The sequence below is a fragment of the Ictidomys tridecemlineatus genome, chromosome 4 (assembly GCF_052094955.1).
Source record: "Ictidomys tridecemlineatus isolate mIctTri1 chromosome 4, mIctTri1.hap1, whole genome shotgun sequence".
Taxonomy (NCBI): domain Eukaryota; kingdom Metazoa; phylum Chordata; class Mammalia; order Rodentia; family Sciuridae; genus Ictidomys; species Ictidomys tridecemlineatus.
This window is the reverse complement of record NC_135480.1, coordinates 35,799,857-35,824,522: the sequence shown is the minus strand read 5'-3', so window position 1 is coordinate 35,824,522 and position 24,666 is coordinate 35,799,857. Positions and strand designations below refer to the sequence as shown.

At 32.3% G+C, this 24,666-nt stretch overlaps 1 protein-coding gene across 2 annotated transcripts in view; it reads right to left on the bottom strand.

Moving 5' to 3' along the window:
• Kif18a (kinesin family member 18A) overlaps positions 1-24,666 on the bottom strand; it is a 69,612-nt gene that overhangs the window by 736 nt on the left and 44,210 nt on the right. For both annotated transcript variants that reach the window (XM_040284580.2, XM_005327462.4), the window contains 3 exons: positions 9,022-9,463; positions 8,318-8,425; positions 2,716-2,816 (listed from right to left, as the gene is read on the bottom strand). In XM_040284580.2, coding sequence (XP_040140514.1) covers positions 2,716-2,816; positions 8,318-8,425; positions 9,022-9,463 — 651 coding nt within the window. The remainder of the gene's footprint in view (positions 1-2,715; positions 2,817-8,317; positions 8,426-9,021; positions 9,464-24,666) is intronic.

The window sequence follows — 24,666 nt, the reverse complement described above, 5'->3', positions numbered from 1 at the left end:
AATTAAGTCACTGAATAAACTTATTTCATTCACTTTGTTTTCTTCTCACTGATGAAAGGCCATTTCTATAGGGATTTGCTGCTTTCTTTCTTGTATAATCAATTTTTTGAAAATCTTTAGATTATTTCCCCAAAGCTTTTAAACTTCCAAGTCTTTGCATCTTGTACTTTCTTTTAAATTATTTTTTTATTTATATATGACAGCGGAATGTAATACAATTCTTATTATATATATAGAGCACAATTTTAAATATCTCTGGTTGTATACAAAGCATTCACACCAATCTGTGTCTTTATGCATGTACTTCGAATAATAATGTCCATCACATTCCATCATCATTTCTTACCCTGTACCCCCTCCATTCCCCTCCCACCCGTCTGCCCTATCTAGAGTTTGTCTATTCTAATAGCCTGCTTCAGATCCCTTAACCCCCTTTCCCTTTTACTATCACCCTTCAAATTGATTTTATCTACTATGCCCAATTCTTCTGGGTCTTTATCTGCCTTTACAATGATACCACACTCAGCAAAGTGTTGTTATAATAGGGTGTCACTGATTTTTGAGATCAGTCTATTTATTTATTTATTTTTTGGGGTTACATTTGGTTTTAGTTCTAGAGGCATTTATTTTCTTGGCATTATTTCTTGGGAAAACTCTTTTTAAGAAGTTGATTCTACAACCAAATAATAAACTTATGAAAAATTTCAAATCATAGAAATTGGTTTTTCTAGGATACCTATTATCAAAGAACGGATTAAATAGCTCATATTTAAAGAGAAGTAAGCCAGGTGCAGTGGCACACTCCTGAAAATCCCAGCTGAGGCAGGAGGATTGTGAGTTCAAAGCCAGCCTCAGCAATTGTGAGGTGCTATGCAACTCAATAAGACCCTGTCTCTAAATAAAATACAAAATAGGGCTGAGGATGTGGCTCAGTGGTTGAGTGCCCCTGAGTTCAATCCCCAATGCCCAAAAAATAAAAAAATAAAGAGGAGTATTTTTTTTTTTAAAAAAACTACTACAGAAGAAAAAAGTAGGAGATCATACTAAACTATAGTACTCACCAAAAAGAAAAAAAAGATTTAACCTAGATTTTAAAAAGTATCGATTGTTAAGGATAATGGAACACTTAGAAAGAGATATTCATTTATAAGATAGTATTTCATATACATTAGAATATCTAAGTAAAAATGCCCAAATAGGTATCAGAAATTTCTAGAAAAGTAATCGATTGCTTTCTTTAGAATTTTTATTTGGGTTTTTCAACTAACAGCATACAAATGAAAAAAAAAAAAAAAAAGGACCATCAATGAGAAAGAAAGCAACTACTTTTAACTGAAAAGTTAGAGAAATCTGTAAATCTCAGCTAGGATTTACACATGTGTGCCACCACACCTGGCTCACTTTTCTTTAAATAAGAGCTATTTGGTAAGTATACTAGAAAAAACAAATTTCCATAATTTGAGAATTTTCGTAAATTTATTATTTGGTTATAAAATCAACTTCTTAAAAAGAGTTTTTTTCCAAGAGACAAACAGAGCAGAATACACTTAACACCAACTCAAACACACACTGTTAAGCCCAGCATGTTAAACCAAATAATCACAGTAAACTTTCCATTTAGGTACCTTACTGTCCGATTTTTTTTTTTTTAACTTGCATAAAGAACATTTCCATTAAACTTAAGGTAAGCATTACAGAAATAAGCATTTGTCAAAGTTACAATTGAGAATTTTTGACTCTAACCAAAGAGCATTAACAGAAAAAAGCAACAATAGCTTTCATGCTATTCATAGGAAAAAAACCTCATTATTTCACAAGACTCCTTTAAGTTCCAAACACTATAAGTTCCTTTAGAGAAAACAAATCAAACTGGGTCTTAATTGATTTTTTTTTTTTTTTTTTTACAGGTCCTAGCACCAGGTGACTGCTTGGTAAATAAATATTTTCTGAATGCAGTCTTAAGAACTGTAGTGCAGAGAGACGTCTGGACATCATGGCTGAGAATCCGGCTAGCACAACATACCTCTAGTTCAACCAAAGGGCTCCAGTTACCATGGACTCATGTCATTCCCATATGTGGTTGGGAAAATATAGTCACCTTCATTACTATCTTTTACGATTTGCCAATGAGAGCTAGAATGTGATTTTAACTAGGTACAAACTGGAGCCTTTACATTAATTACACAAATAAATATATCTATTATTATTATTATTATTTTTTTAAACAATACCTTTATTTTATTTATTTATTTTTATGTGGTGCTGAGGATTGAACCCAGGGCCTGGCATGTGCTAGACGAGTGCTCTACCACTGAGCCACAATCCCAGCCCATCTATTGTTTCTAATAAGAAAAAAAGTTCAAGGGGTAATCATTTATTTATAAAATAGAATTAATTAACTTATAAATAATTCAGCAATAAGAGGCACTATAGATAACAAAAAGGATTTAGAATGCAAAGTTGGGGGGTCTGGTTCTGAGTTCTGGCTCCATCATAATAAAATCTGTTTGAATTTGAAAAGGTGGTTTACATTTTGTACCTTAAGTTTCCTTATCTGTAACGTGTGGATAATCACACTTGTTTTCCATATAATAAAGATGATAAGTAGTAGTACATAAAAGGGGATTTTAAAGAGAACATTGTTTAAAAAAAAAGCAAACTACTTACTACATGTATATTAGATAATTAAATATCAAATTAAGAGCTGTGACATACCCGTTGTAGGTCTGTTTTCTTGTGAGAGTGAATTATCTTGTCGAATGCGCTTGGCAAATCCATGATTTTCTTCAGCAGTTAATGGAATATTTGATGTGGAACTTGAGGGGAAAAGTTTTTATTTAAGTAAATTTTATATTTACGTTGAAATTCACGTTGTATATGAAACAATAATAAAGTAAATCAAATACAGAAATATTAAGTTGCAAAGTCCCACAGAAGTAATTAAAGGCACTAAAAACATTTTTGGCTTACAGAGAAATCTAGTTGTGTGTGACTTTAATGATGTTTATTCAGTTATAATTGTGGGTGTAAGTAAGAATTTCGTACCAAAATATTTCCGGTATGCTGTGCTGAAATACTAGTAAGCACTTTTAATTCAAAGTGTAGAGGTAAGTAGTACATGGTGACAATGGGTGAAAAGCTAAGATCTTACTGCTAATTTGAAGCAAGAACCTTAACCAGGGGAACGTAAATACCTGAGATTATCTGGAAACCTGTTTTTAAATCAAAACATAACTACAAATTATAATAAATTTAAAACTGTATTAGGTCATTCCAATGACAGATATTGGAATGAATTCCCTATTTGCATTTGTTCATCCTCAAAAATTTTACCAGCCTTACATTGTTATTGGGCTGAATTCTAACTCAAATTTAGTTGATATATTATTAAACACACATCATAACCTGTGTTATAGGTTATACAAATAAGGCACAATTCTTGTCCTTAAAACTTATACAATAGACATAAAATGGGGATGAGGAAAAAAAAAAGACAAATACTTGAAGTAATATAAGGTAGAATAAAGAAAAACAGTGCTAAAGTTTTTAGACTTAAAGGAGCTATGGATTTTTTAGATATGGTAAGTTTAATAAGGGTTCTTAAAAATACAATCCTACCCCAACTGATTAAAATGTGTGAATTGCCAAGATCATTGTAATGTCATGTGTAGCTAATAAAAGAAAAAATACAATCCTTAGCTAGGCATGTGGCACATGCCTGTAATCCCAGAGATTCAAGGTAGGATGACTGTAAATTAGAGGCCAGCCTCAGCAACTCAGCAAGGCACTAAACAATTTAGTGAGACCCTGTCTCAAAAATAAAAATAAAAAGCAAAGGGGGATGTGGCTCAGTGTATAAGTGCCCCTGGGTTTAATGCCTGGTACCAAAAAACAAAAAAAACCCCAAACCCCCCAATACTCACTCTAGAAAGTATTAATTGAAATTTAACAGGCTAGGGGCTTTGGTGGGTGATAAACATCCCTTTTCTACAGTAATTAAAATAAGCGAATTTTAGGAATTTTTTTTTTTTACTAATATACCATTTTACAAATTGATGCTAATTTGATTGTCAACTGTATTAATGATTGGGAACTTCTCTTTAAGACAATAACTTACTCTTCCAGCAATTTCAATTGTGGTAAATTGGTGTGAATGTATGTTTGTGGAACAGGGAGAAATAGTGGTATGCTCATTGCAAATAGTCAGAAATACCAATTTAATAAGATAGCAAAGAAAAATAGCCTGGCTTCTGAGAACACTGAATGAAGAGATAAATATTCAACTGAAATACCTCAATTTTATACAATGCCTGAGAAAACTGATTATGGTATTCATAATGCTGATTATACCTACTGTGTGAAAAAATGTGAACGATATAAAACAAAAATTATACAATGAAGTACTAATGTTATACAAATAAATTCAATTATCAAAAAATTTCATTCCCAAATGGTGTTAAAGTTATTGTAAACCAGGCATAGTAGTGCATGCCTGTAATCCCAGTGGCTGGCAAAGCTGAGGAAAGAGGACTGCAGGTTCAAAGACAGCCTCAGTAACTTAGTGAGGCCCTGTCTCAAAATAAAAATATTAAAAGGGCTGGGGACTTGGTTCAGTGGTAAAGCTCCTTTGGGTTCCATCCCCAGTTAGCAGCCCCCCACCCAAAGTTACTACAATTCTATTTTGAATAGTAAACACTTTTTTAAAATCTCATATTTCTAGGACTGAAATCCAAACCTAATAAAAATATTTTGTATATTTATACATAAGTCAAGAACACTCAAACATATTTGGGATTATATAAAATAGTTAATGAATTAAATGTTTATTATTTAGATCTGGGCAGCTTAGTAAGAATCTATTGCAAAGAAAAAAAAAAAAAAAAGGCTGGAGATGTAGCACAGTGTCCCTGGGTTCTATTCGCAATAATGTACCCAAAGTTTATCATTTATAATTCATATCATAAAGAAAAGACTTAAAATTGCTATGAGTATAAATACAAATTATGTTAAATATGATACTGAGAAGACATCCAGAGTCTTCCAATATATTTCTATAACTAAAACTACTAAAACTTCAGAATTAATCTTCTGCTTCTTTATATATATAGTACTATTTAGTAAACAATATATATTATAATCTTTCAGTTGAACTAATTTCTAGTTAGAATTATGAGATATCTTTCTAAAAACACTAAGAAGGAATAATAAGTGTGAGGCCATTTTTGGGTATAAAATAAATAAATAAACATGAAGATTTCCTTCTTCAGTTTTTAAAACCATATTAGAATATATACACACCTACATATGTATATAAAGATGCTAAGTGGAAAATACCAGAGTTTATTATGCTCAAGCTCATGTAGCTTTAATTGAGGAAAAGGAAGATTAAAAAAAAGTAATTATGTACATTTCTAGCATTAATCTCTTCTAACCTTAGTTAATGGCAGGATCTAATTATTTGTACCAGAGGGAATGTAATAAAGTAGTTAATAGGATATAAGAAATTGAGTTACTTTCTTTACATGTCCTTTAATGTGATTTCACAATATGAGTTGCTTATCTCTTTTAACTCATCTAAAACCACTCCAAACACACAGGTCACATACCTAGACATTTCTTGAAAAATCATGTGATTTGGTAATGACTATGTTTACATTTTAAGATTATTCTTAGATTTTAGTAAACACAACAGAGCATGTTACCAGTAAAGAAGCAGAAAATTTAACATTAATGAATAGAATGAAAGACAAAATTGACATAATACAAATTAGTGATAAAATGGATGAAACAGATGATGACAGCTAGCTAGGCTTATTCATGAAGTGGCTGACTTGAATAAATGAGCTACACTAATTGCATAATTCAAATTTGTCCCTTAGCAAAATATAGTTAAGTAGTTGATCCTTAGCTACAGTGTATCATTCCAGGAAGCAGTGGATGCCTGAAATCATGGATCATACTGATTCCAATACATGCTATTTTTTCCTTATACATACATATACATGATAAATTTCTTTCTTTTTTTCTTCTTCTTTTTTTTTTTTTTAAGGAGGCAATTTATATCTTCTCTTTGGCATATCGAATTGCCAGCATCATTGCTTTTTTGCTTCTAGCCAACTGTTAAGTAAAACAAGGGGAATTTGAAAAACAAGTACTGTGATACCAGAAGAGTCGATCTGATAACCAAGGTAGCTACTAAGTGGCTAACAGGCACGCAGCATATGCCATATTGATATGGTGGGTAAACTGGGTGCTTCAAGAAGTGAGAAACAGAGAAAGAGTGCAAGATTTCATCATGCTACCAGAATGGCATGCAAGTTATAACTTATTGTTAACTTCTGAAATTTTCTACTTAATATTTTCAGACTTTGGTTCAGTGTAACTGAAACCATATGTAAGGGAACACTACTGCACAAAATTTTAAGTGTCATGGACAGTCAGAGACATTCAAGACAAATCAACCCATAAATTTTAAATTTACACATTTCAGGAGTCTTCAGCACTTTGCTTTGAAGCTGCAAAAACAGATCCTAAATTCACCTATTAGAAGATACTTTGAGAATCATGAATAAGTATGCTATTTGTAAATTTGTTTCCTGTAGCCTAGATGACAACAGGTCTGTGGTAGAAAACAGAAAATTTAAAAGACTTATTTTAAGGCCTTCCACTTTCCTCCCCACAATAACATGGCAAAGAAAGAGGTAAAGTCTCACTAAGTGGCTCTACAGGGTCTCAGCCTTAATAAGTTGCTGAGGCTGGCTTATAAACTTGTAATCCTCCAGTCTCAGCCTCCAAGCCACTGGGATTATGGGCGTGCACCACTGCACCTGGCTCCATCTTTCTTTCCTTTTGTGCATCAGTTTGAATATTTTTCTCTACATCTATCTTCTAACTCAATAATACTCTTTTTGCTATGATTGATTTGTTCAATTGATTTATTGAGTTCTTAATTTTGCTAAATTCTCTTTTTAATTCCAAACTATTTATCTGATTCATTTTAAGAGAATCCAGTTCTTGATAATTTTTCTCTTATCTACTTTATTGAAATTAATCATAGCTAAAATTTTAAAGTTCTTGTCTGAAATTTTCACTCTGTACATCATTTATGCATCATTGCCTCTTATTTTTCCTCCTTCTTCTTGACTTTCAGTCAGTCAGTTGTGTCTCCTGGCAAACTATAATTTTTGTTTAAATGCCAAACATATATGAAAAGCTGTAGAGGTTCTGGATAATATTCTTCCAGAAATATTAAAATTTTCTGTTGTCGAGAAGGAAGAGAAGAGAGATATTACATTGATCTAAGTAAGGAATGAGATGATCTAAGGTCTGTTTCAGCCTTACGAGAACTATTCTATTTCTAGTTTGTCTTACTAATAACCCTTCAAGAATCTTAAGTAAAATCTTGGGTGTTTGATAGGACCTCCTCTTCATTATGTTCCCTGAACTCTAATTCTTCTATTGTAGCTCTGTAAGAATATCAAAATTCTGCTAATACTTTAGTCTCATAGCAGTTACTTTCAGCTTGGTTTCTTGGTTGGCCTCTTACTCCAGAGTTAAGAACTTGGCAAACCTTGAGGGCAAAAGCTGAAGAGTGATTTTGTTTCCCTAGTTCAGTGAGACTGTTAATAACTCTAAGCTTCCATTATCCATTTGGCCTCTACGAGTTAGGCCATGAATTCACAAGTAGTAAATGGAGGAAAAGGAGCAGAGAAAGTTTCTCTCTCTAGAATCTGTTAGCCCTTTCCTTAGGACCTTGGACCCTCAAGTCCTGGCTGCCTTGGTTGTTTTCCAGTGCCTTCAAGCAGCTGTTAGTTATACTTTATCCAGCTTTAAAAACTGTAAAACATTTGTAATTGTTTTTGATGGGTGGCTTGGTCTGACACAAGCTACAGTGTCATAACCAGAAACAGTAGCCTTTCCACTTCATTATAGGTTAGTCATATATCAAAAGCCAGTAAGATAATATAATTCTAGGATTAAAGAAATTCAGTAATGTTTAAGAGGACAAATAATAAAATGAGTAAAAAAATTGCAACTAGAAGAAAAGTAAGAACTTAAGTGACATTTTGAAAGCTGGGAGATTTTCAATTTATTTTTAATAATCTAAAAGATGGAATGCTTTATATAAATACCAAATGAAATACTTGGGCTTCAGCAAGCTCTCTCTTCAAGTCTAGTGCCTCATTCAAAGCAATTTTCCATAAGTATGCTTAAATATGACTTGAAAGTCTAATTACAAAAAATAAGAAAGAGTTATAGGAAACAAAAGTATAAAGATTATCTTATAGAGACCGAACCAGTTTATGCTTAATCATACCTTATTAGTTTCCGTTTCTTTTTGGCAGCAGCAGTCATTGCCATGTAAGAGGGCATTGTACTTGATATAGGCACAGAATTCTTAGCTGAGAACGAAGAAGGGTCAAGTCTGTATATTAAGTATTTGGGGGGAAAAGAGAGAGAGAGAGAATAAGCTTGCTTTATATTATGAAGAAAAGGGGTATATACTTTCAGAAACAATTTGATAGATATATAAAGGAAAACATTCCTCTACACTACAAAATTCCCCTCACATGCCCTGGGATTTTCTTCTTTTTTAAACCCACGGGTAGAGTCATTACTAAGAAATTTCTGTTTTCCCTACAGTATAGAAAGGCAAAGTTATTTTCCTTCCCATATTTACATTGCGTGTGATGATGCAGATGAATATTTATGCAGAGGAAATACAGTCAATGATACCTTGACTACTTAGAGTAAGCTTAGGTTTGAAAAATGTGGAAAAAAAAAACAGTGAAATTTCCTTTAGTGAAGACATTAATGAGTAATAGCAAACATGGTAATACCCCAGTAATGGCTTATGTTATATAACTTTGGAATATAAAGAACAAACTAAATATATTTTAAAGTCTTTTTTATCTTAATGAGGATCAATCAATTTAAGACATCAAATTTAAGACTTTAAAATATTGTTAGTGGATTTATATTCAGAAACAAAATAATAGGAAAATATTCTTTTCTTTGTACCTTTGTAAAGTGTTTTTGTTTGGTAGTGATTCCTGTTCAGGTAATTTATTCTTTAAGCTCTGGGTATCTTCACATATAGTAAAAGTAGAGTCCAAATCCTCCTCTCTTTGTTCTGTTCTCCTCTTAAAAGGGCTATCTACTTCACACAGCATTTTTCGTGAATTATCACTGTTTATATTTGAGCCGCTGGCTTGAAAACTTTTAGTATGTGATGATGGTTTTACTAAGACCATTGGAGATGGATTTTGCAAAGTTTTTCTACAGTCTTCCGGAGTATAAACAATAGGTTGAAGCTCTTTGCTGAGAGAATCATTAAGCTGTATACTTTCAGACAGTGTAGACTTCTGAGTATGTTTTGCTTTTGAGGGAGAAGGCATTAATTTTCTGCGAGTTCTTTTTTGTGGAGTAATTTTAAGCAGATTAGATTCACTTGAAGATGCATCTGTTCAATAAAATTGAAAAGTTTAATGACGTTACCTAAATAGTTTTCTAATAATCCCATTCATTTAAAAAAAATCACTAATAAAAGTATTCTTCACCAGTTGATAAAAACATAAAAGAAAATAAGTTAGAAAGGAAGAAAAAATGATTTAATGCTAAAAACTTTAAATAAAATTAATAAACTCATTATTTTCAACCAAATCCAACAATTCATAAGCAATTTCCAGCTTCATGTCTAACTTGGGTTTAAGATAGAATGGCAGTAACCAATAAAATCCCAGGTAAATTAAATAAATATATCTCTTATGATGTCAGATACATAGCTAATTATTCATTCTACTTGGTTTATTTGTCTCCAGTCTTATAAAACTCACAGATTTAGAAAATTTAGCTTTAATATCAAAGATAAATGAACATAATTTGAAGAGTTCACAGTATTTTAACTCTTACCACTCTGAAAAAGCAATTATTCTAAAACATCAAAAAGGCCCTAAGTTTTTAAATCATGAAGTAAAATTCCCAATTGGTTACATTTGCTTTACTATATAATATTAACTTACACAACACTGAAAACAGAATAGGGGTTATTTCAATAGAGCAATTCAAAATTTCCACCAAGTTAAAAAATACACGTATAGCAATCACCAGTAAGTACATGCATTATTCTCATGTTAGTTGACAATAGGCTCTACTATGGCAAGGTTGACAATTACCCTCTAGGAAATACAATTTAAAAACAGGAAGAAAAATATGATCTCTGTTCTATTAAGGAATTTTACTTTTCTGAGAACTAGATAAATGAGATCTAGATCTTAAAATAATTTTCCACTCCCTTTAACATGACATTTGTCAAATTTTCCATTACCAGATATTTTTATACTAATGCTGCAGTGTAAAGACAGTTACTTTTCTCCACTGTGCTGCTACCACCAATTTGGTGGCTATTAATAGCTGGAAGATTAACTTCTTTTCCCATGAGAGGCAGCAGGGGTATAGAGGATAGAAAACTATATCGAGGATAGAGAACTGAATTGGGAGTCAGGAGACTTGAATTCTATTTCTGGATTCACCAACGATTCACTGAGTGACCTTGGGCAACTCACTTTAGCAGTGTGGGCATTAATACCTCCTAGGAAAAAAAGGGATACTATCTTTTTATGTACAGGGAATTTTCTAGGATTAGATGACAGAAACGCTAAGGATTCAAAAAAAGGCTTTAGAAATATAAGCTTCAGCTGTTAGCATTACTACTTTCACAAGGAATACGGTAATTCAGCTTCTAATAATTAAATCAATAACAGCCATCTCTAAAACAATACTTTTAAACAATGTCTCACTTTTATTTGATCAGATATTCAGTTTATCAAGGCTGATCGTAGGTTGTAATAGAAAACAAAATTATTGCTCAAACAAGCACATATAGGTGTTTTTTCAAATGCAGGTTTTATAACAACATTAAAAAATTCAGAACATAATGGAGCATGAAATCTTAAGGAATAAGATTTTTTTCTGCAAGAGTTAATCTGAAGTGTTGACCCAGGAGGGAAGGCCACTTTTTTCCTATTGTTACTAAAAAGAAAAAGCATGAAAATGGGAGTCTTGCCACAAGTCACTGAAGAAATATCCACAGGTCCTAGGGGATAATTTAACATATACCCAACATAATATTTGGTATGATTAGATTAATAATTTGTCACTAAAAAGAACAGTAATGTCACAATAGTATATCTCAGCTATAACTCTTCTCCTATATGATAAACTGTAGGAGAAACATGGAGATGAAATGTTAATATGAATTCACATATCACTGTTTTATTTGGCTTGGTAGAAGAGGTGCTATAGATATGAGTACATATAAAACAAAACATGAAGTGTTCTTTTCTTTTTATACTTTCAGTAATTAAATTTAGATAAAGCAATAAAAGAACATCATCATTTCAGGACTACTCAAAGACTGACTAGATGCTAAGAAAGGTTCAGGGGACAACCAGAGCAAACAAAACTTAAAGGCTTAAATAAAAATTAAACAGCCAAGCTGTTTAAAATGATAATAACTCCACTTGTTAATGAAAATAAAAACACACATCTTACATTTTACTCAGGATATAATTTCTAGAATATGTAAATAATATTTCTCTTTTAAGATAAGTGTAGGAAAAAAATAAATTAAAAAATTAAAAAAAATAAAGAAAGATAAGTGTAGCTACTTTAAGAGGGAAAATATTGGGTTAGGGGCACTTATTGGCTGTAAAAACTATTGGACATGCTAGGTCTATGCCTATAAAAGAGATATGCTGTATTTTTCCATCAGAGAAAAGAGACGGATGGTAAATTTCCAGAAGAGCAGGCTTGAGGTAGACGTATAGATTCTCCTGATTCAGCTTGGGAAAATACTATCTAACAAAATTCCATAATTGTTGGGCCGACAGAATAGAAGTGGTAAAGAAGGAAGCTGGAGGCAGATTGTAATTCCTTTAGAAAAGTTCCATAAAACAAGAATGGGAATTACATAGTGAGGCTATCAGCTGTCCTAGGACCCTAATAGATGATGGCAGCCAATGAAACATCCTAGAAGTGTGGTTATTACACAAAGGTGATAAGGAATTAAAAATACTTTGTTATAAACTTGTATAGAAAAGATTGGCAGCCACATGGGAGGACTAAGGAATTAGATCAGTGCATAATATACTTAAGTATATATAAGAAGGAGTAGGCAGCAGTGTATCTTACAATTTTGAACAATTCTGCTGTTTCTACGTCATCTTTTGGGACTTTAAAACACTTGAACATATTGTAGGTGTACTGCATTTCTATTGCCCTGAGATAGTTATAATCCATAGGATCATAGGATGTAAAGGAATGAAACTTGTTAAAACGTCACTATTTTAAAGACAAGAGCATTGTTTTTTTTTTTAAATGAAAGGAAAAAAGTTACAGTCAGTTATGATACAACAGCAAAAATCTAAGAGGACTGCACTTTCATAAAGAGAATTCATTGTTATTAGGCCATGTAATATGCAGGCATTGGGAGTATAGTAGTAAACAAGACAGCTATAAAGCTACATTTTTAACTGGAGAAGGGAGATATCAATCAATAAATTAATTAACATGGTGACAAATGAGTTGCAAATATGAGCTGGTACAGTAGTACACACCTGTAACCCTCATGGCTCAGGAGGCCAAGGCAGAAGGATTGTGAGTTCAAAGCCAATCTCTAAATTAGTGAAGCCCTAAGTAACTTAGCGAGACCCTGTCTCTAAAATATAAAAAGGAGTTGGGGATGTGGTTTATTGGTTAAGCCCCTGAGTTCAATCCCTGGGACCAAAAAAAAAAAAAAAAAAGAGATAATAAAATATGAAACTGAAACAGATTTTGGTGAGAGATTGAGGAGGTGGGGTGACTTTAACTACAATGGCCAGTGAAGGCCAGTCTAAGAATGGGGATACATGATTTGAATGGCTGTGAAGGAGCCAGCTATATGAAGATAAGGGGAAGGAGGCAGAGGAATAATAAGTATACAGACCCAATAGCAGTAATGAATTCAGCTCAAGGAGGAGACAAGTTATTGTGACTGTTGGGTGGAGAATGAAGTTTGAATAGGTATATGTTGATAGAGAAATCAGTAACAAGGCTATTGCTGTAGCTCTTGCAAGAAATAACATTTTGAATGACAGTGGTACCAACAGTGATGGAGAGATGTGGGAAGGGTGTTATAAACAAATGATCAGATAAAAATCACATAGAGTAAACATATTCAATGACATACACAGGTGCCTATGATAGGACAATGAAGAGTTCACAGAAAGGAGTAGTATAGAGTCATCTCTCAGTATGCATGGGGGATTGGTTTTAGGATCACCCTTAAATGCTAGAATCTGCTTGAGTTCCTCTCTAATATAGAATGGTGCAGTATTTGCATATAACCTATGCATATCCTCCCATATAATTTAACTCATCTATAGATTTCTAATAATACCTAAGACAATGTAAATGATATATAAATAATTTTTATATTGCTTATGAAATGATGACAAGAAAAAAACAGTCTGAACATATTCAGTACAGACACATTTTTTCCTACCAAGTTTTTCTGATCTGAAGTTGGTTGAACCTGTGGAGATGAAACCCAGGGATATGGAGGGATGACTTTATCAATTCTACACAAGTAAATCAATGGAAATCAAGATTTTCTATGAAACCATAAACCTTTTACACACATGATATTCCCTCAAATTTGGGATTCTCTTGTTTTGACATTCCCTTCATCAGGCTTGAGTTCCTGTTCTCTATTCAGGAGCTCTGATCCAAGTAACGATAGGTATCTTGTAATCTGCTTACTTCCATCTAGTTTGGATTCTCCTGGACCTGAGACAGCAGAAAATGTTTGGGACTTGAGGATGAGATTTCTTATTCAGAGATGCTGAGGTAAAAAAGAAAGAAAAGGAGTAAGCACAAGTAAAAGATGGTGCTAGAATAAAAGTAGTAGAGAAGGAAAATGAACTTGGGCTCCTAGGAAGTTACACAAGGGAAAATGGATTTAAGTTTAGTAGAATGATATGGAAAAGGCATCTCTTTAAGTCAGCACTCTACAAATTCATCTCTAGGTATTTCCAAAAACCTAAAACAAAACCAGATTTTCTGTTCTAGAAATTGACATACTATGATTTCAATAACAAGGAAAAATCCGGTATGTTAGTTATTGCCTTAAACTTTTATATCCTTAAAAAGAAGTCAATGCATTTTAATCCATGTGTAGTCAAGCTTGAAAATGCAATCTTATAATGAATACATTTGATGGATAGTAAAATCTTTTTGATAGGGAAGTAAGTTAGAAAGGCACTGAATACTTGAAGAATCTCTCATCAGAAGAACCAGCACATGGTAGCTATCTTCTTGCATTGTCTCATTTGAAAAACATTCTTACCATAAGAAGACATCAGGCATCTAGTTTACATGCAGATTCCCTTTAAAATGACTATAACACAAAAACAGGAGAAAATTTGCTCCAATGTTGGTCATGGTAGAATAATGGCGCGTATATATATATATATTTTTTTCCCCCAGAATATTAGAAGATTTTCTGAAGGATATTGTGTAGCTAGGACAGGAATAAAGAAAGCCATGAAGGGTCTTTAGTAAAAATTTCTCAAATGAATAAGTGACTAATAAAACTCCCAATGCTTATGGGAACACATGGATTAAAAAAAAAAAAAGAAAGCCATGAAGAAGAATAGCTTGTAATATGCTTCATTCTTCAGTGCTTTCTCAGGGAGTTAAGTAAAAGACAATGATAGGTGTCACTAAAGTTCCTTAAATTAGGACCAGAGAAGAGGAGGTAGGTGGAATAAAGGAAGAAAAGATAAGGCTGAGAGATATAAAAAAAATGACAATACCTAAAGACTAGAAATAGTACTAAGAAGTCCCAAGATAAAGTACTAGCCCAGCTGGGTCACTGCAGAAAGGAATAAACAGAATGTGCCCTCCCTGTGGAGCTTGCCCCTGTCACTGGTGGCCATATCACATGTGCTTGAGAAGCTCTTGGATGAACAGTCAAAGTGTCCATCCGAGACTATCAACCGCTCTGGTCCCTTTGTGTATTCACTGTGCTACTGGATCTGTGAAAACATTTTCCTCCTCATTTTTTTAGTTTTTCAGACAGGGTCTTACTATGTAACCCAGGCTGGTCTCAAACTTGTGGGCTCAAATGATTTTCCTGCCTCAGCCTCCTACGTAGCTGGGACTACAGGTGTGATCCATCATACCTGGCTCTTTCTCCTTAATTTTATAAGTAAAAGTACACTTATAAATAATAGGCAAACAGAAAGTTTACTGCATCTATTAAAGGAATGAAAGAATTGGCACACAAAACTGGCCTTCTGATAATCCAGATGCCAAGTTCTCCTCCACTACAAAATGCTGAATCCCTACCACAGGAAGAATTCAATTAGGCAATGACTAAATAAAACATGTAACATTCACAGTTACACTGTTATTTAAAATCATATTTTAAAGATTTGATGATGCTATGGGAAATGCTTATTCAATGAGGTAGCATATAAATTTTATATGATCATAATTTTGACAAAATAAAGCAAAAACCAACAAAAACCAAACCAAAGCATATATGAACAAGTGCCACAAAAAAGGGGATAAGTCACAGAAACAGCAGAAGAAAATATGGCATAATTCATCAACATATAGGGTATAGGTTTGAAAATTGAGAGTGATTTTTTCTTTATTATTTTATATAATAAAATATATACTACGTCCATAAAAATTATAAATGATAAACAACAAAACAGAAACAATGACTGAGGTGGGAGAATGTTAAGAAGCCAATAAGAAACCAGCACTTTCAAGTCTCAGAAGTCTCAGAAAACATAGGGCAAAGGTTAAAAAAAAAAAAAAAAGGAGAATTGGCTTAAAGTCTGTATAAAGAAGCTGGATCCTCAGGTTACCTTTACCCCATCACCATAACTATCACCTACATTGCCAGGTGACTATACCTTTGTTATCCTGTTAAAAGACATGAGGTTTTACTCTTTAGATAGGTTATAGACATGGAGCCACCATGTATACAGAGATTAAGTAATATATAAACAGTGAATATATGCAAAATTTTCCCAGTTCTATAAATGAAGGTAGCTGGACTTACATACTCCCTAAATCAGAGTTCTTTTTAAGTGAACTATAAAAATGAAAAAGGTATATAGATACTGGTATTTGAAGGTCCCCCCAAATTTACTAAATTTTCTGGAGACCAATACAAAGCAAAGCTTTATTTAATGAATCCAACCCTAATCTTTATTAATAATTATTCATTAATAGTTTAGGAAACACTTAAAAATATCTAAAAGATACATTAAAGGACCTTCTTGAACACTAAAAATGTGCATTTTTTGATAAAGTTATTTAGTGTTTTCTGGGTTTAATTCCTAGCACCACACAAGAACATACTGCCCAAAGAAACAAAAAATGCATGCAACATATTTGACATAGGGTTTAGAATTCATGTATGTATATGTATTTCTAGGCATATGTTTGTAAGTTTAAGAAAAACAACTCAAAATAATTAAGAGATTAACAGAAAAAAATTAAGCAAAGGAAATAAACAGGTAATTCAGAACTAATTACAATTAGACAATGAGTACATAAAAATGTTCACTTTTTCATTAACTTATTTATTTATTATTTTATTTATTTTTGGGTACTGGGGATTGAACTCAGGGGCACTCAACCACTGTGCCACACCTTCAGCCCTATTTTGGATTATACATAGAGACAGGGTTGCATTGAGTTGCTTAGTGCCTTGTTGTTGCTGAGGCTGGCTTTGAACTTGTGATCCTCCTGTCTCAGCCTCAAGAGCCACTGGGATTATAGGCATGTGCCACTGTGCCTGGCTGGCTTAACTTTTTGACTATCAGCAAAGTTATAAACAGTTTTCTGATGGGGAGAGGGAAGATGTGATAATTGCTATAAGAGTGAAATTCTAAATAGCAATGAAAATGAAAAGGAATAAAATGCAGGCTAAGGAGAGATGACTCATTAAAGGGAAAGTTACATAAAAGGGTAGTATTTAAAATGGATTTTCAATATGTAGAAGGATTTAATAAGTTGGCATGTGAGATGGAGATAGAGGAAGCAACATTTGGGATTGAGAAGAAAGCTTGGAAACTGCAGAAGTAAGGAATAGAAAGCATATTTAAAAGAAGGTTGGGAAACCAGGTGCTGGATGGAAGTGTGTCTATAGCTTGATAGGACAGGGAGAGCCTTTGAAAGCTTCCTAAAAGCTCCACACTTTATTAAGAAAATACTTTGGTGGCATTGTGAAAGGTAGACTGTAGAGAAGAATGACAAGTACATGGAAACTAGATGACACTATAATTATTCATTCCTCATGACAAATTTTCTTAAATGTTTCAAAGTAAATTGAATTAAGTAATAAAAAATCTTATTTTTCCTCTTTTTAAAATAAATCTCTAAGGTATAAAATAACTGGCAATTCATGTGGTTTCTTACATAACGGGGTTCAATATTCAATTTTTAGCTTTCTGAAATATTTTATAGCTGGTTCCCTTAAATAAAGACTAGATAATTTATCTCTAATGAGTTTAAAGTCCCTCTCCAGGCCTTTTGGGGTCATCTTTTGATGTGCCACATCGTGTGTTCTGAATGATTTCACCCAGAGGTATTAATTTATCAAAAGCTTAAGACTGCAAATGTTAAAAGATTTACAGGGCTGTATGTTAGTGTAAAAAGCAGAATGCAGTATTAAGCATGAGTCACAGCCTGCAAAATAGGGTTCAAGACAGTAAGACATTGATGAATGGGATTAGATCTAATTGAGATTTGGTACAAAATGATGGCAAAGATTCTTTTGCTAAGATTCCTGTTAATATGTACATGAGCAAGTATTTTGGGAAACTAGGCTTAATCAAAATTAGGTAGCAAAGTTCTAAAGTGAAATCAAGTATTAATATATGCATTTCAGTAAATACTTGTAGGCTACAAATTATGGTACAATTACTGTACTAAGCATAAAATTTGGATTCTTTTTAACAGCCTCGTGACTCAGGGAATTCATAGTTATAAATCATACAAGTGAATGATTTGAACTATTTGAAGAAATGTGTAAAGTTAAGGTACCACACCAAATTAACTAAACAAGCATTTTACAATGCATTTATGATGCTATTGTGATTATTGCTGTATTAGTTCCAACACAAACAATATCAGCTATATGCAAAATAATACAAAGAAGAATACATTTCTCATGTACTAGGGATGCATTATAGTCTTTTCAATTAATCCAGAACTTTGAATAGTAAATCAACCATAATCTTCTGATATTTGTCTCTGTGGGAAATAGTAGTCACAATACTACCTACTCAGTTTCATTCTCCCTGTGTTCACAGTTATTTAAGATGTGTGTGTGTAGGGAAGAACAATGCAAAGATCCTTTGATTTATACAATATTCACTTGTAGATCAACAATTAAATACTGTCTCAAGTACTTGGGAACCAAAGGTCAAATGAAATGCATTTCAGGCAATAAGTATGACTTACATCTATTGGCAATGACAAAATTTTGTTGCCAAATGGGAAAGAATTGGGAAGACTTATTACAAAATACTTTGCGATCTTATATTTGTTATATGTAGTATTGAATTCCTATTTTTTTATACGAAATTTCCTTCTATTCAAGTAATTTTAGGGGGAACTTAGGTAGGAATTCTGTATTCAATCAGAATATCTGTACTATAAGACTGGTTCCTACTAGTCTTTTATTGTGCATTGAGATAAAAATCACTGACACAGGGTGCAAAATTTTTTAAAAAAGGAAAGGTTACAGACAGAAATATTACTAAATGTGAGTTTCCAGATGGATAATGAGGAAATCTTGACTTTTCATTTAATGTCAGAAATTTTATCAGTTCCATAAATAAACATTGCCGTCAGCACCCCCATCTTGCACAGTACTCAGTGAGTGTGCTTTCTGTTTTCTAGACCTAAAATAGGTGCATATTTTAGGCCAAGTCAACAGATAAGTAGTTTGGAGGCAGATTTTAAGTCCCATAAATACCTACTCAAAATTCTAAAGTATTAAAATTAATCAGAGTTTAAAAGTTAGTTTTTCTCCTGAATAAGATGTAATATGTTTATTAGTGTAAGAAAAATAAAAAGTAGTCCACATAACAAAAACAAAATATTATATTTACAAAAATCTTAAATAACAAATGTACAGGAAATATATGAAGAAAACTTTACTGAGGAACATAAAAAAGATACGAAGATTGAAAACATTTGATAGTGGGAAAATATAAAGACATAATTAATTTGTCAATTTTTAAAAGGCTATTTCTTTAGAGGCAGGCAGAAAAAAAAAAACTATGTTAACAATCACTACTTAGGTACAGCAAAGAATTCTTTAAAAACAATAATGAAGAGGGATAAGTACTGCTACAGATAAAAAAAATACTATGATGTATCAACTATTGAAATAATAGCTACCACCAGCCTTAGAAACATAAACAGACCAAAAAAAAAAAATGGAATGGAAATTCAATACACAGAATTGCATGACTATTCAAAAACACACAAACACATGCATATACCCAGACAAGAATGACAGATTCCTTTAAAAAAATAAAATTGTATTCTTGCCCATCATCTTCTACCAAAAATAAATTAGAAGAAAATAAATGGAAGGGGAAATTAAAACTTATGGTTGAGAAGGCTTTTTGAAGAATGATTCCAAAAGCATTGAGGAAAAAAGACTTTACTACACGAAAGCTTTAAGATTCAGCATAAGAAGGACATTTCAAAGTTAACACCAAATGATAAAACGTGAAAGTATAACTGCACCTTGTATACTGCAGGAAAGAGTTAATATCCTATGGTGATTTCATCCAGGACTATGGCTTTAAATATTCTCTAAATGTTAACAACCCTCAAATTTGTATTTCAGCTTAGACTTCTCTCTTGAACTTCAAATTCTTAACTGCCTGTTTGATGTCTCCACTTGGATATATCTTAGACAAATATAACCTGCCCAAAACTGAACTCTTATTAATTTTTTACCACCTCTACTCAGTAAATGTGTTCCACCTGAATCTTCCCCATCTCTTCTTTTAAGGTGACTCCATTATTTCAGACTGCAAGTTCAAAATGTTGGAGACTTCTAGACCTTTCCTTCTCTTATATTTCTCATATCCTGCCATTCTTTCTCTCATATCCTAAATCCAATTTGCCAGGAAATCCTGCTGGCTCCACACTTAAAATATATTAGAATCTGCCTACTTCTTATTATCTCCACTACTACAAAACTTGTCTAAGCTGTCTCCATCTTCATTTGCATTATTGTAGTAGCCACCTAATGTTTCAACCCTTATCAGACTACAATATATTAACAAGACAGCAGTGAGGGAACCTTTTAAAATGTGGTTGAACTACATACTAAATTTCTGCTGAGATCATGCTATAGCTCTGTTTCATTCCAAGTAAAATACTAGCTCCTTACAATAAACTGCAAGGCTCTATGTGATTTCCCTTCCTTCCCTTTATCAGTTTGATCTTATCATTCATTATCTACTTCCCTTCTCTTTTCCTTTGTAGCAGTTATATCCTCCTTGATATTCGTAAAGTATTAGAGATTTTGCACTGCTTACTTCTTCTAAGGCTTCTTCTTAGATATTTACATGGATAACTCTCTGAACTACTTCAGGTTTTGTGAGTAAGATCTACCTGACCATGCTATTTAAAAGAGCAAACTCAAAAACGTGACCAAAATAAGAGAAAAAAGCACAAGGGAATTCCATGAAAACAGAATAAAGATCAGTGGAGTAGAAAGAAGGGGATGGTCAAGGGGGAGGAAGAGGAAGGAACAATGGAATGAATCCCACCAAACTTTCCTGTGTGTGTACAAAACACAGTGAATTTCACCTTTATGTATATCTATAATGCACTAATTAAAAAAAAAATATATATAAAAATAGAGGAAAGATCACTAAAGAAGAAGAAAAGGGAAAGGGAGAAAGAGGAGGGGAGGAAAAAGCTAGTCCTAGGGACTGAATTGGAGCAAATTATATTTCATGCTTGTATAATATGTCAAAATCAATATTAATATTATGTATAACTAAAATAAGCTAATTAAAAAAAGCAAACTCCCAGCTCCCACTCTTATATTCTCTTACTTCTTTTCACATAGCATGTACAACTTTCTAAGATTGTTTAATGAACTCATTTACTGACTTTTTTCCATTAGAAAATAAGCTCCACCCGGGAAGAGTTTTACAGAATGTATTCCTTAGCAGCAAATAAGTACCTAGACCACAATAGAAGTGCAATATTGTTAAGTAAATGAATAAATATAATTCTACTTAAGTTTCTGTGAACAAGAAACCATAAAAAAAAACCAGAAAAAAGTTCAAATGATGGGAAGAAATAAAACTAGATAAAAATGGAAATGACAGTAATAATGACTTAAACTGACAATCAACAAGTAATCAGCAAAGACAAAACAGTGAGAAAATCAGATTTAAAAAGACTTAATATATACAAAGTATGGCCATTGTTTGGATCCTAATTTGAACAAAGTGTAGAAACAAATCACTTGCAGTGACAACAGGGAAATTTTAACACCAATTGGATATTTGACATTATTAGGAGTGAAGAAAATATTGGCATTATACTTTCTTTTAGAAACACTTGATGTAAATGGAAGAAATGATATGTGTCTGAAAGTTACATCAAAGTAATCCAGTGGAGGACCTGAGGCGGAAGAAATCAGATGAGGTTCTCAAGGCTAGACATGAGCTGGGAATTTCTCAATGAGGCTCAATACTGAAATCTTTGTGCATATATGTGTTTGTAATTATTTGGTTTTCTAAAACTAAAAACTGCCACATTTTAACAATCAAAAGCCTGTGACGCTAAAAGGAGAAAACTCTGTCTTATATATTGTTTATGGGAATTAAAACTGGTAATCATATAGCAGAGAGAAGTTACTAATATCTTAGAAATGTATATTTCAAGCTGAAAAAATATACATGTATGTTGAGTCAAAATTTCCACTTCTAGGAATTTATCATAGAGATAATCAGACATAAGCACCAAGATAAATATACACGTTCTTTCACTAAAATATTATTTATAATAATAAAAATTTACCAAACAACCTAAATGCCCAATAATAGAGGCTAAAATAATTCTGGTTAATGTCACCAGACTAAAAAGCACGTGTGTGTATGAGTTTGTGCTGTACAAAATATTGTAGCTAATCTAGTAAATGTTTTTAAGCATAGTTAAGGCATTTGGAGAAAAAAAATGAAATCTCACTAAAGTATTATGTGATAAAACCACTTAATATCTGTTCATGAGAGTATATATAAAGGGAAAGATTAATGGCACAGGTATAAGTTTAAGATAAATATACATGTTTGATGCATATTAAGTTAAACCTTTTCAATTTTACTTTTAAAATTTGTTAAGACTACCATTTATAATTTTAGTAATGGATGTTATCTGGATTTTTTTGATTTCTCTAGAAATGCAAACAGATTTGTGCTTTTTAAATGAATTTATTTCAATATTCTAAGGCTAAGAAAAATAAAATGTTTATAAGTGGTTTCATATGCATATTTCCTGTTATTCTCTTTGACTCTATTCATAATGCATAATTTATGAAATGAATAAAACATATGAAGCACATAGTTAATCTATGAAGTCATTTGGAGAAAACAGTAAAGTAACAAAACAAGAACTAAACATAAAAACCAAACTAAACCCTCTTATGTTCCCCAAAGACAACACATATTTATAAAATGTAACATGACTTCAAATAGTCTTTCCTTTTGAAAATATTATGAAATAGAATTAAATCAAATAAGTGTTTTGTTTTATTTTTGACAAGTATAGTCTGCGCAATTATATGGTATATGAAATATGGACTTTTAAATAAGGAATAATGACTATAAACTAGCAGGTGGCCAATATTTCTCTCTTTGTGTTAAAACCCTGTTTTCCAACATCTTGAATACATAACAAAAGAATCAGGCCCCCAAAATATAAGAGAATCTGAAAAAAAATCTTAAATTTTGCTTTCCAAAGTTCTCAACTAGGTCAGGTCTAATTACAATAATGCTTATTAAAATAAAAAGATGATGTGTGTATGTATGTATATATTATTTTTATTTTTTCAGAAAATGTGCCTAACTTCCCTATCACCTTAATGTAAAAACATAATATAGGGAACTGCAGCTGTTAATAAAGATGTAGCTAATTGTACCAAGATGTGCTAACATTTCTTCTGAAGGTAACTAAAAACTCTGGAGAAAATATAAAAAGAACGTTTGAAGGCACTGGGTTGCTAACAAGACTGTGAAGAAACATAGATATCAGCAGGAAATTGGAGGCTTAGGAGGGTAATTTCTGAAACTGCAGCTAGCTTTCCCCTGAGGAAAACTTTGCTGAAGTAGATAGCAGAAAAGCTTTGCAACACTGAAAATGGGTGACAATAGATTTCGTTTTACCAGATCCCCAGAAAAACTCTCTATAATGGATAATATAGAAAGATTTGAGAACACATCTTAAAAATCCAGTATAGTTAAAGCACTAGTGAACTACACTAAATAAAAAAAGTAGCATCAAGTGAACAAAATTATAAAAAAAACCCAAATAAACAAAGTATATAAAACAGAAGATGATATAATCCCACTAGTAATCTGAGAGTTACAAATTTTAAAAGAATGAATGTTAGCATTAGGATTGTTATTAGGTGAGGATGAACAGGTACTCTCATACATACTAAGTACAAAGTGTAATATCCCTTATCCAAAATGCTTGGGACAAGAATTGTTTCAGATTTTCTTTTGGATTATTTGAATAGAATTTAATGAAGTTGAGCACCTCTAATATGAAGATATGATCCAAAATTCAAAACTTTATGAGTATCACATTAGTGCTAAAAAGTTTTAGATTCAGAAGCATTTTAGAATTTTAGGTATTCAGGTTAGGGATGCTCAATCTGTACAGGAAAATATTTTTTGGACACCGGTTTGATACAGGATATATTTTGTCTTTTAACCCAGTAAGTCAGCTTCTAGGAATATGCTACACATGCACAGATGGGAATAAGCAGGTCTATTCTCTGTTGTACTGTTCACTAGAACACTGGTTAAGTAATTTATGGTACAACTATCTATTCTCTAGATTCTCAAAAATATTCATAATAAAAAAGCTATAGGTAGTATTCCTCCCTCTCACATATATAAACAAGTAGAGCAAAGATAACTAAACTGTTAATATTAATTATCTCAAAGAACATAAGATTGGGGCTCTGGGAAGAATAGAAAAGGACATTCTACTTCTTATGTTATATTCTACACTTGCTCAATTTTTTTAAAACCAAAATTGTGTGTTAGTTTTACAACTGATATGCCAATAGGAAAACAGCAAATTCTACATTGTTTGTTGATCTCAAGAACACTGATTATTGGATATTATAAAACATAGTATTATTAATGCTAATCTTTATTATTTAATTTTAAATAAAGATGGGAAATAAAATTATTCAATCAAAAATAGGTAAAATGGATTTTATAGCTACAGCTATTTAGAATAACATTGCACACTTGCTCTTAAGTCTTAGGAAGATAGTTGTTAATTAATATTACTTTGAACTAATTTCCTTGTTTATTCTCACAA